The sequence below is a fragment of the Carica papaya genome, chromosome 4 (assembly GCF_054855325.1).
Source record: "Carica papaya isolate Zhongbai chromosome 4, ASM5485532v1, whole genome shotgun sequence".
Lineage (NCBI taxonomy): Eukaryota > Viridiplantae > Streptophyta > Magnoliopsida > Brassicales > Caricaceae > Carica > Carica papaya.
Window position 1 is genome coordinate 30,536,480 of NC_142312.1, and position 16,682 is coordinate 30,553,161.

At 33.2% G+C, this 16,682-nt stretch overlaps 2 protein-coding genes across 5 annotated transcripts; one reads left to right on the forward strand and one right to left on the reverse strand.

Annotated features, from left to right (window-relative positions):
- The first annotated feature begins 2,997 nt into the window (after window positions 1-2,997).
- LOC110812282 (beta-glucuronosyltransferase GlcAT14A) lies at window positions 2,998-7,038 on the forward strand. The gene is made up of 6 exons (XM_088218918.1): window positions 2,998-3,260; window positions 3,417-3,504; window positions 4,264-5,024; window positions 5,125-5,200; window positions 5,284-5,399; window positions 6,149-7,038. Exons 3-6 carry the CDS (start codon window positions 4,451-4,453, stop codon window positions 6,646-6,648), a joined length of 1,266 nt encoding a protein of 421 aa, XP_088075044.1. The 5' UTR covers window positions 2,998-3,260; window positions 3,417-3,504; window positions 4,264-4,450; the 3' UTR covers window positions 6,649-7,038.
- An 823-nt stretch (window positions 7,039-7,861) lies between these two features.
- LOC110812293 (protein SPA1-RELATED 3) lies at window positions 7,862-14,920 on the reverse strand. Of its 4 annotated transcripts, XM_088218916.1 has the most exons (9): window positions 14,598-14,920; window positions 13,623-13,665; window positions 12,254-13,315; window positions 11,974-12,131; window positions 10,395-11,367; window positions 10,172-10,318; window positions 9,727-10,038; window positions 9,051-9,110; window positions 7,862-8,363 (listed from the first exon to the last, which is right to left on the reverse strand). In XM_088218916.1, the coding sequence occupies exons 3-9, from the start codon at window positions 13,157-13,159 to the stop codon at window positions 8,175-8,177; spliced, it is 2,745 nt and encodes a 914-aa protein (XP_088075042.1). In that variant the 5' UTR covers window positions 13,160-13,315; window positions 13,623-13,665; window positions 14,598-14,920; the 3' UTR covers window positions 7,862-8,174. The 4 variants fall into 4 exon arrangements, 3 of the variants coding, with proteins under 3 accessions (XP_088075042.1, XP_088075043.1, XP_088075041.1); XM_088218917.1 differs by lacking the exon at window positions 13,623-13,665; XM_088218915.1 differs by lacking the exon at window positions 14,598-14,920 and having other exon boundaries at window positions 13,623-13,890.
- Window positions 14,921-16,682: the final 1,762 nt, after the last annotated feature.

The following is a 16,682-nucleotide window of genomic DNA, read 5'->3' on the forward strand; positions in this document are numbered from 1 at the left end:
TAGAGAGGAAATGAAAAAAAGAAGAGAAAAAGAAAAAACAGGGACCTGACTGAATAAAAATAAAGAAATTGGGGAAATACAACAAATTGGGAAAATAAACTGGGCTGTAGTATAAAAAGCACTTTTTCTCTCTATGTAAAAGCCCAATTTTAAAATTCAGCGTATATATATCTCTACTACCCCATCTTTTATTGAAACCCAGTTTTAAACTTGGAAAGATTCAATTTTTAACCAAAATTGGCCCCAATCCAAAGAAAATAGGCCTAAATTAAACTTTCAATTTTAATTAAATTTAGTATTTCTAGTTTGGTTAGGTCAGTTTAGTTCGATTTTCAATTAAATTTACGTAGATAGACCGAATTATTTTTTAAATATATAGTATTACAAAATATATTGTGTATAATATAATGTACGAAATATAATTCATTAAAAAATATTTTAAAAAGAAATAAGTTAGTTTTCAATTGTTCCATCATTATCCGAACTAACTGAGATATTCAACCAGTTCGATTTTTGTTAACTCTGTCAATTTTACACCATTTAAGAAAAAAAATTTAATCAAAAAATACCCTTTTTTCTAAAATTAAAAAAAATGTCACTTTCATTTTCCCGATTGAATGATTGATATGATTATTATCGATATAGGGAGGTGCACCTCTAAGCTTTTGTTACATTTGTAATGAAACATGTAAATTAAGTAAGAAAAAGAATAAGTATAGAATTACGTAGTTTGGTAAATATCATACTCCAATGGATTGATGAACTAAAAAATATTGAGAAGTTTGTGATAGAACCCAAATGCCGTAAATCAAGGAAAGAAAGGAAAGCGTGACAGAAAACTCGATTTATAGTTGCAATCCGAGACCCCTGTAAAATCGGTCATCCACTTCATCAACTTTTCGCTTTCGTAGTTGTTGTACTCATGCTTTTATTCTTATGTACATGTTTTATCTTTATATATTAAGTATGAATAAGAAGAATTGCTGTTTTATTTTTTATATTTAAGTAATGCAATCTACGAGTAAAACAGAAATCAAAATTATTCTTCAAAACAATTGTTGATTTTCGTCCAAATTATAATATTTACCTCGTTTTTTTTTAAGATTGATTTTAACCGAAACCTATCAGTTTAAACGTTACAATATATTATTTTTCACATTTTGAAATTTTAATACACTAAAACCTATAAATATTTATTTATAATTAAATTAAAAAACATTTATTTGTATTAATGGAGTATATTAAAGGGTAATTTATATATAAATCATCATCTTTTAACATTTTCATTGGGTTAATTTATTATCATAAACGTTTATTTGTACTAATTATAAAAAAAACGTTTATTTATATTGATTGAATATATTAAAGGGTAATTTACATATTAAACATTTTAATTAGATTATTTAATTATCATAAACGTTTATTTGTACTAATTAAAAAATATATATTTATTTGTATTGCTTGTTACATGTAAATCATTATTTCAAGATATTATGAATTATTAAACATGTAATGAATTATATTTTTAATACTTTAAATTATTTAAAATACCCATTTTTTTTAAGTGACCCACATCAATTTTGCATGGTCAAAAAATTAAATCTCAAAATATATTACAATCTGAATAATTAAAATAAAAATATATATTATTACTAATAACTATTTATTTAAATAATTATATGTATATATAAAAATGGTACCCAATCAATATCTTGGTAGTTGTAAATTAATTGAACATGTTATCTAATTAAAATTAATTTACTCTTTAATTGACATGTGACTTAACCCCTACCAAATTATCTTCCTTAATTAACTCTAATTATTTCTTAATACAAAAAAATCAAATACGACCAACCCGTTTGTTTAACCAAAATTATACTCAATTAATTTTGTAATTAAATTATTAATCAAGAGATTAATAAAAGTATAATACTATATTCATCCCGGCCAATCAAAATAAGGTCAAGGTCAACCCGTGACTAGCGAGGACCGTGTGTCCGCGCGTTCACGTTAAAGATCTTGCGGGTAAGCCGTTGAGATCAGTTGATCATCGAAAAGTGTGGCCCATTAATTGTGTAGGGGCCCACTGAGTTAATAAAAGTTGACACGTCGTCGTATTTGCTTTGTGTGTTGATCACGTTTCGAACTTTGCGTTTCTTGTTGGTTGGTCGTCATGAGTTAACTTCCAATAAACGGCCGAGCGGATCGACGGCTGAAAATGGATCTCGGTAGGAGGCGTAATGATTAGCCGTTGATCGCATCATCACCTGATCGAATCTTTCGAGCTCCGCGCCACTGCAGAAGAAATTTTTCTTTTCAGAAAATTCATCAAAAATAAAAATTAATTGTTGCCAATATAATAATAATAATTATTAATTATTCAACATTTTTTTTTTCTAATATACAAATAAAATTCGTCATAAATTATAAATTAAAACCAACTTTGAAACATATATATATATATATATAAAATCAAACTATAAATAAAATTTATATTTATTTAAAATTTCATGTATAGTTTAAACATTACATTTTAACTTTTGTTATTCCTAATTTCACATGTAATTTTATATGAATTTAATTTTCATAATTTTTAATTATATATTTTAATAAAAATATGTGTAAATTTACAAATGAATTTTATAAAATAAAAAAGAAAATTTTAATATTTATATGCCGATAATAAAAAAATTTTAAATTTTTTATGGGTTTTTTTTTTAAAAAAAATTTATAGCAATTATTGAGAAACCCAACAATTAATTTCAAGTGGAAGAAATTTATAGACCTAGAAAAAACCACAGCCGTTGGATTATCAGAAGTCAAGAATGCGAGTCAAAACAAAAATCGGATATCATTAGCACCGAAATAAGGTACAAGATGAAAGTACCCAAGTAAGATACAGTCACGTATGGTGTGCGAGAACTGTAATCTATAAATAAATGGGAATAAAGGCGTGGAAGGAAACAGTTTCGTTTTTCATGGGCTATTTGCTTGTTTGCAGGCTTGGGTCAGCCCCCCCAGGAGGTCGCCGAGAAAATAACAGAAAACTCTCTTTAAAGCTCTTTATTTTATATATATATATATATATATATATACACCCTCACATGTATACATATATGTGCAGATGAGTGAAGGAAAGAAAAGTTAGAAAAAAAAAAGGAGAGAACCCAACGACAGATTCTTTCTTTGTTGTTGTTGTGTAGACTTGAGACTGCTGATCATCATCGTCAAGTTCTGATCTTTCTCTGCTCGTCTCACACGTATTGATCTTTAATTGTTTTGTTTTTTGTTTTCATTTATTGGGGGGGGGGTGTGTTTATTTATTTTATTACCTATATATCTACATATTTATTTACAGTCGTCTCTCTCACATCTTGGTTTCATTTTCTTTTTCTCTTTCTCCGCCTACACTTCAGTCTGTCTCCCTCTCCCTCTCTCTCTTCTTGAAACGTGCATTGGTGAAGCCTGAAACGATTGCTTTCTGCATCTGCGTGCAAAACTCAGGTTCTTTCTTCTCTTTTTCTCGCGTACTTCTCCTCCCATTTCGATTCTTGTTAGTGTCTAAGATGTGGTTATCAGCTCTGATGCATTTCTCTGAGTTTTGATTGGTTTTCTTCTTGGTGTTTAAGAGTATGTATTGTTAGAGCTCTTGATTGAGCTATGCGTGTATCTGGGAAATCTTCGTTTCATTTTCTTAGTTCATATCTTGATGAATGTTCGTTAGCTTGAATGATTTGAAGCTTGTACTATTAGATTTGGGTTTTGATTCTCTCTTCTTTTTTACTTTTGTTCCTTTCTTTAAATTTCATTCTAGTTTTTCGGTTTTGGGTTCTTGAATTTGGGATCAGGAATTCTCATCTGATTATTCAAGATTTGGCATTGTAATACCAGTGATTTATATCGTCGTCTATGGCGTTCTTCAAAACCTAGATACTCACGAGCTTGTTCACAAAAGAATATTTTAATTTTAATTTTTCTACGTCCTTTTAAGACAAACATTTAACTAATTCTTTATTTATTGTTTGATTTTCTTGCCCGGTTGTCGATCTTCCTTATGCATCATATCTTTTACTTTATCATATATATTTTCTGGCTGGCTCTTCGTGTCTCTACCTTGTTTATTTATAATTCCTGTCGGTTTCTGATTCCAATACCTGAGCTAGATGTTCACGAAATTGTCACGTTCTTTGTTTGGAATTAATCTGAAAAGGATAGACGTTGATTATAGACTAAGTTCAGGCATTTATTTTGATGATTTAACAGCTATATGCGAGGCCCAGATCGGATTGTTTAAGCTCTGGAATCTGGAGCAGCCACCATCAACATTCAGTTGCACAAGGTGAATGTTGTTGGTTGTTGGTGAATGAAAAAATCTGGCTTCGATGAATTGGTGATTGACTGGAATTGGGATTTGAGTTTGTTGAAAGGAAGTCCATGATAAGGTTTTGCAATGGGATACCTGAACGTGGAGAAGAAATGGGTGTTTCCTCTTGTGATAAGCTCACTTATATTGGTATTTCTTCTTGCAACTTCCTTCAACATGGGCCTTGTCTCTTCACTTCACACAATCAATTCAATTTTCTCTATAATCCCAACTCGGCTGTCAGCAAATCAGACGAGGCCAGATTTTGCTGAAACGAAGGTTGGACAATCTCCGCCTCCTCCTTATGGTCCAAGAATACCACGCTTTGCTTATTTGGTTTCTGGGTCAAAAGGTGATTTAGAAAAGCTTTGGAGAACTCTTCAAGCGCTGTATCATCCCCGGAATCAGTATGTTATCCATTTAGACCTTGAATCACCGGTAGAGGAAAGACTAGAGCTTACTTCTCGGTTGAAAAATGATCCAATGTATAGCAAGGTTGGTAATGTTTACATGATCACCAAGGCCAATCTGGTTACTTATCGGGGACCCACCATGGTTGCTAATACACTTCATGCTTGTGCCATTCTTCTCAAGAGAAATGCAGAATGGGATTGGTTCATCAATCTCAGTGCTTCAGATTATCCTCTTGTGACTCAAGATGGTTAGTTTCTATATGGTACACTTTTATTTTAGTTTCTTTCTTTTCGAAGGACTGCTGCAAATTCTGCATATGGCTTGATTAATCAAGTTGGCATGTGCAGATCTTCTTCATGTGTTTTCCAAGTCGGACCCCGGTCTTAATTTCATCGAGCACACAAGCCAGCTAGGTTGGAAAGAGTAAGCCTCCCTGTATATGACTCTTTCTCTGTATCTGTTTCTCCGTGGATTGGTATTCTCAGATAAATGACAATGTTTTTCAGGGACAAGCGAGCAATGCCATTGATCATAGATCCTGGCCTTTACATGACAACGAAGTCAGATATTGTTTGGGTCACACCACGACGAGACTTGCCAACAGCATTTAAACTATTTACAGGTTAGTGCTCTGCTATTTGAGCAATCATTTGTTCTTCTTGTCCCATAATTGTTTATTACCTATAATGGGTACTTGTAAAGCTTGATCGTGCCTTGTTATTGAGTCATTGGTCACCTTATCCTTTTGAATAGAGTCTGTTGGAGTTCCAGTCATTTACTTCTGTACTGATATATTTGCTTGGTAAACATTTCCGTCTATCTGGAAGCATTTGCAAATTTGGAGATACACTAATCTTTTTGGCTCTGCCATTAATTTATGTGGCATTATCTGGCTTTTATTTCAAAATAGATATGAAATATAGGGACACTTGTAGCAGCTGGATTCTAGTTGCAAGATTTGAGGCTGCGCTTTCTGTAACTGCTTAGAGGTGGGAATTGCACAAAAAAATTGCTTGAGTGTGACTCTACTATTAGTCTGAAAAACACACGAGGGAGGATCATATAACTCGCCTGCATTTGTTTCCATACTCCACTTTCATTGTTCTTTTCGGCTTTAGAAAATGAAAAATACCAATTGAAGATGTAGTCATACAGGTAGATTCTGTGGATAGCATTCTGTTCTTTTTCAGAGGAAGCAGCGGATGCAAGTGGAGTTTAGTCCCAAGAATCTTTGCATCTCTTTCACCCTGCTTCTGCTACTGTTTTGTGCTTTGTTTAGAACTGTTCAAGAATTCGAACCTGTTTGTTCCTAGAAAAGCAAGAAAGAGAGATTGATGCTGTTCCATTATACAACTTCCGATAACATTGCAGGTTCAGCATGGATGGCTCTGTCACGATCTTTTGTGGAATACTGTGTTTGGGGTTGGGATAATTTGCCAAGGACCTTGCTCATGTACTACACAAACTTTGTCTCCTCCCCTGAGGGCTACTTTCAGACTGTTGTCTGCAATGTACCGGAGTATGCAAAGACTGTTATCAATCACGACTTGCACTACATTTCTTGGGATAATCCCCCAAAGCAGCATCCCCACATTCTTTCCCTTAATGACACCGACAAAATGATTGCAAGTGGTGCTGCATTTGCCCGGAAATTCAAACAAGATGATGCTGTTTTAGATAAAATTGATCGAGAATTACTTGGCCGTAGTAGTGGGGGCTTCACCCCTGGGGGCTGGTGTGCCGGAAAACCTAAATGTTCCAAGGTAGGGAACTTGTCCAAGATCAGACCAGGTGCAGGATCCCGGAGGCTTCTCCAGCTAATAACTAAGCTAACCTTGTCAGCTAGACTAGGTGAAAATCAGTGTACATAGTTTCGACTGAAGTCTCTTGCCAGCGGATTGAAAAAAAAAACTTGAAAATCAGAAAAAGGAGGTTACAAAATTCTTTCTGTTCACAAGCTGAGCAACAACTTGGACATTATGCCGAATGAGTTGCAGCGGTGGCCTCATCCTCGGGTTAGAAGTAAAGCTATGTTAGTGTGATTAGAACATTAAACATACAAAACCAACATGGGGAGTGCTGTTCGGAATTGAAGATGATGGCCACGATCGTCTTTCCGGTAAGGCTAGAATTTATAGAAACATTCAGGGATACACAGATTCTCTCATTGTTTTGTTTCCTAGAGTTCAGATTCTTAAAAACTCTTATTCCACATTACTTGGATGAATAATATACAGTTCAATCTTAGTTTTTGGTTCTCATTTCTAGAGCATTCATTCTCCATGTTCTTAACCATTCTTCCCCTTAGATTTTATGGGGAGATAAAATTTTACTTTTACTAGGAAAATATTTTTAATAAATTAGTAGAATGAGTCTCAATAGTTTAAATACATACAAATTTGCATAGTTAAATATTGAAAAGTCCCAATCACATTAGGTCATTTGATGCAGCCACTTTGAAGAAATCCCAAGAGGAAATTTTTATTTTTTGTTGCTGACTTGACTTTCAGGATATTGAGAAATACTTGGAATTAGCTGGTAAATTTATGCTTAATTTAATTTTAACTTTAAAAAATCAATAAATGGATGCTAACATTAAGATTAACAAAATTAATTAAATGTGTTATTTAATATATTAATAAAGATATAATACCAAATTAATATACACCCATTACACAAGATAAATTTATTTATTCAAATCACTGCAGCAGTTTCATAAAAAATAAATAATTAAGAACTTAACTTAACCCATTAATTAAGTAATTAAGTTAAAATCAACTGTTTGTATATAAATTAACTATTTTATACCACAAAGAATGCTACTCACCTAACTCCCTCATTCTTGTTCTTGGAAATTTGGACAGTCACCTAACATGAGAAGTTAATCAATCAAGGTAAAAACTTTAAGTAAAACTGAAGTTACCATTGATTACCCAGCAGTTATTATTAGGTTAAAAGTAAAACCCAACAGTAATTATAGTCTAACTTGTTGAAAACCAAGTTACAACCAACAGCATCTGATCAGTTACCTTGTAAAATCACTCAGTAATCAGCATACAGTTTCTTACCCCAAACTGGGAAAAATGGAGAAAAGGTTACTTGTGATTGTAAAAAATGAAAGGTTGTACCACTACTAGCAGTATTACAAAATATACATATGATTAGATGACTGCATAATTCCTTTTTTCCCCTTCTACCTTTGAATTTCTTTTATCTACATACATTTTCAACAAGAATATTCTCACTCTTAATGTTCGTTTCATCCGCTATCATCTACTGCCAAAAATTGTTGTTTTAAATTTCGTATACCTTTCAAATTCGTTGATACAAGATTTTCCTCTTTTCTGCGCCATAAACAATGCTTACAGATCATCAGTGGTTTCGGAGTGTGGACAGATTAAACCATCTCCAAGATTTTGATGTTTCCGGACGAATTTGCTGCAACTAAAGTAGGGGACTGGCCGCGCCAACAGACAGAGGATATGAACTGCGCAGTATCATCCATCTCGTGACCAGAAAAGGGATCCATGTTGTTGAATTTGAATGACAATGCTGGCATGGGGAAAGCTTTATGGTACACAAAAACCTGAAATGCAGCGCCAGTAAATAATCGAATACAAAAAAATGCATGGAACAAAATGTTTCAATTAAATAATCTACGAGGGACGAAAATCCCATAGCAATCATGAACGATAGGTCGTTTTGTTAAATAATAGATTCTGATCAATTATCTTAAAAGTTTAATTTGATAAGAAAAGGTCGAATATATTGTTTTTACATCAATATGCTGTCACACCCACAAGCCCTTTGGCCTGAAGGCATAGATTAAGCACAAGCTCACTCTATTTGTGCCGGAATTAATTAAAAGAAATGGGTGACATACACGATTTGAATACTAGACTTCTAGGAATCGGTTATAACTTTATCATGTTCTTTGTCCTTACCATGAGAGACTGATATAAAGGATAAACGAATCAGCAAATAAGGGATAGACAAGTGATAGGCAATGCCAAGTCCGACTAAGTATGTTTAATCATGTAAGACACTCAAGTCAAACTAACCATAATTTATAGAAAGCAATCCACCACTTATTATCCTGAATCAAAGAGCACACCGCACATCTAGGTTCATAACAGGACCAACAATTGAAAACAACAAATGGAAAAAAAATGATTGCGTGTCGATTGCAGAGGGAAAAAACGTCACAAGAACATGCTGCAAAGATATTTATCCACTCAACACTGCAACGATAGGTGAATGTTAAGTTCAGTACCTCATTAGTTTCGGAGCCTGTGGCAATATAACCATCAGATACTGACAAACCCACAAAGTTCTGCAAGAACACAGACATGATGAAATAAACCCATAAATGTTTACATGAGAAATTACTGTGTAAAGAATAATACTTATAAGGATTGATGGTGCCAAATATTTAACTAAACCAGTAAAGTTGTCGTAATGACATATTAAAGATATAGGCAAGCACTAAAATCACTCATGGACAGGCCATAGAGAAAAAGCCACTCCTGCTAAAACCCATAAAAAGGATTAATTAAAAATTGAATATAACAAAGTCTTGTAAAACAACTCTTCCTTCCTGCAGTCTTAATGACCACTCATATAAAAGTTTTAGACTGCAAAGTACAAAAGCATGGGTTCTAAGTCTTGAGAGCACTAAAAATGCGGAAAGATTTCAAATCTAAGTAACTTTTTCCAAGACCTCATATTTATAAAACCAAAAGGCTGAATAGTAACCCTACAGTGATCCATAAGTTTATGAGAAATAATTTTGAGCAAACATCTCTTCTTAGTAGAGCAGTTTCAAACAGTTCACAAACAAACGAAAAATAATGACTCATACAGCATAAGGTGCTGATAAGAAAAAGATAGAGACCGTGGGTTACGGACTGAATATATGCATAAACATAATTCACTGCAAGCTAAAGTACCTTCACATTCATGTGGCCCGTAAAAGATTGAAGAGGGGTATCATTGACCCGAGATGTGCACATTGATAAATCCCAGAGCTTCAGAGTGTTATCCGTAGACGCGGAAACAAGAGAACTTGAATCGACAAACTTGACATAACTGACAGTTTTAGTGTGCCCAATTAATGTGCACAGAGGAATTTTTGAGTTACGGAGATCATAGTAATATATTCTATTATCTGCTGAACCAAATGCAAGAGAACGTCCAGAATCCAAAGGAAACTGGACGCAGCAAACATTGGCCTTTGTTTTGATGGTACCGATGCTTACTCCCTGCATTAGCAACCCAAGTAAGAAGAACAACTTATCATACATCGAGGATTAACTTCATAAAGTAAGAAATTAGATGACTGCAGTACGTTTAGTTTCAAATGCTGACATCCACCAAGTGCAAAAATGGAATTGCCTGATTGATACTCCATAGCTTAACAGAACAATCGTCGCTGCCGCTGGCCAACAATGTTGGATCAGCTGATGAAATATCAATGGACCACACACGCTTCTCATGCTCCTTCATGTCCATGACCACCTGACTTCTTGTAACATCCCATATCTAAAAGTATTCAAGCAATTGATTAGATAAAAGAAATAGGCAACTGATAATTGAATAAGTCCAAGGCCAGACCTACCTGGACTACACCTTCAAAGTTACTTGAAGCAATTTGACTTTTTATGTAGCTGTTCCAACATATACTGCTTAGCTTTGACCTACTAGACATTTCAACCACGGGGTAGTGGATATCACGATTTTCATTTATAATAGGATCACATTCAAATACTTTAATCTTCCTGCTTACACCAGCCGTAGCAAAAAATTCTCCATCACGATCAAAGCCGAGAGAGCATACAAGGTTGGAAGAATTTAGCAAATCTCCTTGCTTCAAGTTTGCCTTGACTTTTAGCTTACTGAAAGATAGATATTTGCACAGACCCTCAAGGAATGGATTTATCCATCCCCCTTCTCTAGGTTCACCAGGCCGATCTTTTGATGCTAAATTACTGACAGAACTTCTTTCTGTTATGACAATAGACCCTCTGCCCTCACTACTCACAGTTGAATGTCTAACCAACATTTTCCCAGATGGTTTGATTGGCCTGCATCGTGTCAAAAAATATGCTGACTCCAGCTTCTTGAAGTTCTTCATCAATCGAGAACTTTGAAGAAGAATACTTTCTGGATTTTCAGCAAGCGTATCTGACTTCGGATCATCATCTAGATTATCATCACAGTCCTCCATGGTGTGCAACTGAAGCCCCTGTCTGAATCTTTTCCTAGACCCCGTACTTGAAGAGTCATGGTTTTCAACAGTATTAACTAAGGGAGGACTTGATGTTGAGCCATCATCCTTTCCGGGCTCTGTGTATGAGTCTCCCTTTTTCTTGAGCATTGTTTGCTGCTTTGTAACTTCTTCGATATCGGAACATAGAAATGAAACAGTATCTTGCAATTTATTGGCAGCTTCCTGTTTTTTTTGCTGCATCAATAGGAGGAACTCCAGTAAGAATTCCTGCTCTTCTATTCTCTCCCTAAGTTCTATTGCTGCTTCACGTGCTTCAAGAGAATCTCTGGGCTCATTAAGAAACTCACTTTGTAGCAATTCACTGTAACAATGACAAAATAGAGATGTTAGACAAGAAAGTAATAATAATAATAATAACAATAACGACAATAACCATAATTGTAATAATTATGGATTGGTTCACATGCCAGAAGCACACTACTTAGTCAAATTATAACCTTCCAAAAATATAATATTCTATAACTTCATAATCAAATAACGAAGCCTTTATGATAGTTCAGCATAATGTTTCAAAGTGGAATCTGAACTGCCACTTTTGTGCATGAGAACACAATCAACTTCAAAGCAGTAACGTTTCGAATGTCTTATGCTAGTAAATGGTTTCCATCTGGCATGCACTAAAGCATAACAGCTTAATTATAGACCAAACTAGCTAGGATAGGACTAATACTAAGTTGAACAATGAAATTAGTTCCTCAAACAGCTTTAAGAAAGAACAAAAAAAAGACAGAAATTGAAACGAAAAAAGTGGTACAGAAGTCAAAGGCTGTAAAGGACGCAGCTAACCATGAGAAAAATGAAAGAATTCTGTAAAATAAAAATTTAGAAACCAAGAAACAACTGGAGAAAAGGTCTCTAAAGTGACAATAAAGTGAAAACTACAATAGTTATTGAAAAGAGAAATTACCCCATTTTTGGACGACTACTTGGTTCTGGGTGCAATAGCCACAAGCAGAATGAAGCTTCCTTGGGCCACTTAAGCAATAACTGAGGGGGAAGAACTCGATGTCTCAAACTAGACATGGTTCTGGTCTTCTCTTCTCTTGAGCTAAAAGGGCAGAATAACTATCCGAGTAGAATTGATCCCATCGGTGTAATAAAAACAAACAGCAACAAAAAAAAAATAGTTGAGTACAGCATCAGCAATAACTACGAATAAGAGAAAAAAAGTTTGTTTTCAAACAAACCTCAAAAAGTAGCACCCCTAAACGGTAAATGTCTGAAGCACAGGTACTTGGAGCACCAGCAATCTCTTCAGGACTAGCATACCAGCTGTTTTCCATAAGCAATATCTGTTTCATTGGAAATGGTTGCTTCTTTTCTTCTCCTTTTTCCATATTCTTTCTGTCCAATGTCTTATTTTGTTCGCCCTCTTCTAACAGTTCATCGGTTGTATACACTGAGGTGGACTGCATGCAACTAGCTTCGGATAAAGCATTTGTTGTCATCGTTTGCAACTGAAACTCCTCACTACTAAGCCTACTTATCTGCTGATGCATATCATGGGGCAAGGGAAAGGATGAATCCTTCACTTCATTGGTTTGGCTATTCAATCCATCCTCAACAGAATCAGAACCAGAATCTGAACAGGAAGCAGACTCGATGAAGGAAACATGGTTAAAGGAGGACATAACAAAGCATGAAGGCCGAACATTATGAACAACTACTCCTTGAGTGTGAGCTACATTTACAATTTCCACTATTTGCCTAAATATGTGCAAGCATTCAAATACGTCAACAGATCTTTCGGGTTTGTCCAGCCACTGCCTCAAACTTACATCACCCCATTCGATGCTCGGGACAAAAGGATCGACAGCTACTTCATCCTCACAAACCCTAGATGCACCAACCTCCAGGTTTCTAAGATTATTACTGTGAACCAGCAAAGCCCCATCACCATCCTTTCTAAACCCAAAGTCACGTGATGCACTGCCAGAAAGATCAGTTCTTTCAGCACGCAGCAGTCCTGGATTCCTGTCTGAGACACCAGAGCTATTCAACCCCCTAGAACTATCAGATTTCTGCCAAGCAGACTCAGAAGAACCCTCCATTATCATCCACCCAGAGGTAAATGAACGGAACAACAAACCCATCCAAAAACCAGAGAAATTTTCCCAATTCCCACAAACCCTATAACTTCCAACGTTACCATTTTGAATCAGACACTCATTTCATGGACTCAAGCCCAAGGAACAAATTTTACCATCAAGCCACAAACCTCAACTTCGGAAAAACAGCAACAAAATTGCCTGTGGCACACGGGAAACAAGCACGAATAAGCTTTTATCATGCAGAATATTAAGCACACACATCCCATGACCGCCGTCATCACCACCACTCAGGGAAAAGCTCAGCATGAAAAACTTAAACAAGAAAACAAAATCCAAAGTACCCATTACTCAAAAACACAATCACAGGCACACATGCAAGTCTCGGCATTAAACATCACAACCACAATCGCAATTAACAACCCATCAACATATATTCATTAGGCACATACATGCAGTTCAGATAGGTAGATGGAGAGAGAGAGAGATAGAGAGAGAGAGAGAGAACCTGTTGCACCATGAAAATATCTACTTCCCCCCTTAGAAGAAACCTGAGAACCGAACCACAAACAAGAAGCCTACTCACTTTGTACTTCTACTAACACACCAGAAACAGCCTCACAACCTCATAAATTCTCAATCTTTTTCAATAAATATATATTGAAAAAAAAAAAAAAAAACATAATCTCACAACAAAAAACACACACCACGTATGAGTATTTTGAGAAAACAAGTTTTGATTTTTTTTTCTTTTTTTTTAATATAATCTATATGGGTTTGCGGCCTACCTCACTGTATGCAGGTTCCCTTAAATATTGTTTCTTTTCTAAAATTTAACCACTCTTTTAGCTTTATTCTGTGCGGGCTACGTGGCACAACCACCACCTCAACACCAACCTTCATTTTTCTTTTTTGATGAACACACCAACTTCGTTGGCAGAGGCCAAAAAACTAAATATTAATAACCTGTGGGCCCTCAAAATGAAAATTTGAAGAAAGTATTGCTCAAGTAATAAAATATTATCTGGGTGTTGCAGAAAGAGAGCCTGGTTTTCCTAAACAAGAAAGTCATTGCGTCAAAACCAGAAACTTGAATTGTTTTTTTTTTTTTTTTTCTCCTTTCTCTGGGAATTCATTGATAAACAACTAGTGCTTGATGTTGAGATATGAAGAACACTTCAACAAATCCCCACAAATTGATGCTGTTGTACACTTGACACACAGTAAAAGTATATTAAATATGCAGTTTTTTTATAAAAAAAAATTTACAATAAAGCGATTACAGCACCATTAGAAAAATAATAAACAATACTTAATCAAATCCCAACGAAATGATGCTGTTCTACAATTAACACACAGTACAAGTATATTATAACGACGTGAGCACAATACCATTATAAAAATAATAACTTTGATGTAGTCCACTAAAAAGGAAACAAGCAAAGTTTCTAAATTAAGAAAGAAAAAATTGGGAAGAACATACCTCTTGTTGTAATCTTCAAGTGGGATCTCTTGTCTGCTTCTGCTGCTTCTAAGACTTAAGACGTCAACGATTTTAGGGATATACTTTAGCACTCACTCAACCACAAAAAAAAAAAAAATTGAATTCCAGAAACCAAAAATGGGAGCTTTTTGTCTACTGTATATGGATTGGTAGACTTGTTTGGCCAGATCAGGAAGAGGATCAGGCGACAGAAAGAGAGAGGGAGGAGGAAGAGAGAGGGAGAGGGAGAAAGAAAGAGGAGCTCAAACGTGAGGCTAGCAATTTCCAAACGTTTTTGGGTCAAGAAGGTGTCCTGTACATTTCAATTTTGTCATCTTCTTTTGAGATGATGGAATGGCGACTGTTGCAACTTGGAAAGTAACTTCATTAATGGTGGTTAAATTATTACTTAAAAAACTTCTTATATGATTAATAATTATTTTTGCAAATTTTTAAATTTTTTTAAGTAATTATTTTTACCTACATTTATTTCAGAAAAATTGATTTCTGTTGTTTTTAAGGTTAAATGATTAAATGTTATGATTTATAAATATGTAATATATATATATATATATTTTTACTTTTGATTTCTATTTTGTAAATTATACATTTTAAAATATTTGTGTTGAGTTTTAATTAACTGTATGTACTTATACGTGAGTCTATTGTATATAAAAGATTATCAAATTAATTAAGTCCGCCTTAAAAAGTGATATATTAAGATTAAACAGATATTAGGATTTAATGCATTAAATAAAATATAAATTTTTTATGTATAAATATTAAAGTATTATTTTTTATTTTATAATAGGTCATATTGAAAGTAATAAAAATTTAACAATATAAATATATCATTATGATTTATAAATCAGGCACATGATTTTTCTATTTTATTATTTTGTTATTAGAAACATAGAGTGCGAGAACTCTAAAAGATTACGTGTTAATTTGAAAGATTTACTGTACGAAATGCAAATTTCTTCCGATACGGATTCAGATACGCATATCTAATCTATTTGATTCGATATAAACATATTTTATATTTAAATATAATTTATTTTGAAATTCATACAATTTAAACATTTGATCTTTGTAAAAAAAATAAAGAAATAAACTATTTGAATTAAAGTTTAAATAAAGTATACTGTTAAAATATATATATATATATATGCATATGCATATTAAAATTAATATAGAATTTAAAAAAAATAAGAACCATTTTAATAAATAAATATACATTTAACCAAACATAATCTTGAAGGATTTACTTAATTAAATTTCATTAAATCAAAAAATACTTTTGTCTCAATTATAAAAAAAATAATAATAATTCTTGAATTCTCAATAATAATAATAATAATTTTTTATTAATTTTCTATTTTGAATTTTATTTTTATGAATAATTTTTTGTAAGAAAAAAGAAAAAAATAATAATAATGGTTATAATATATGCTTTTAGTAGTAAGATGACACTTGAATGATTTTACGTGCATGGGAAGAAAAGTATTTTTTTTAGAAGTTGACAATCTTTTATATATACATATATGTATATATACACATTTAAATTTAGAAAAAATGTAACATTTTCACAAGTGATATATATATATATATATATATATATTATTCTTAACTTACCACTTGATTCAAAAGTTAAAAAGTTCAACTTTAATAATAAAAATATCTTTATGGACTTATATAATTATATATAATTATAAAAGTGGATCATCACATAAAATAATCAAAAATTTGAACTTTAAAACCCATAATTTAATTTCATTCTTACTTATTTCTCTTTAATCCAATTAATTATGGCTTTAATTGTGATTAATTAATCGTACAACTTATTCTTAATTAATCAATTAGTTTACAATAACCTATAGAATCATTACACAAGTTGTAATAATTATTACCACATTAAAGTCTAAATAATGTGGTCACAGGTGGCATTGAGAGTATTAATAACAAAGAATCATTAGCCTCTTTAATTTTTAATTATAACCCACTAATCTCACTATTTAATTAATTAAAACAAATTATGGGGGGCAATTAAGAAATTTCAATTCAAAGTTGAAAATTATTATTATT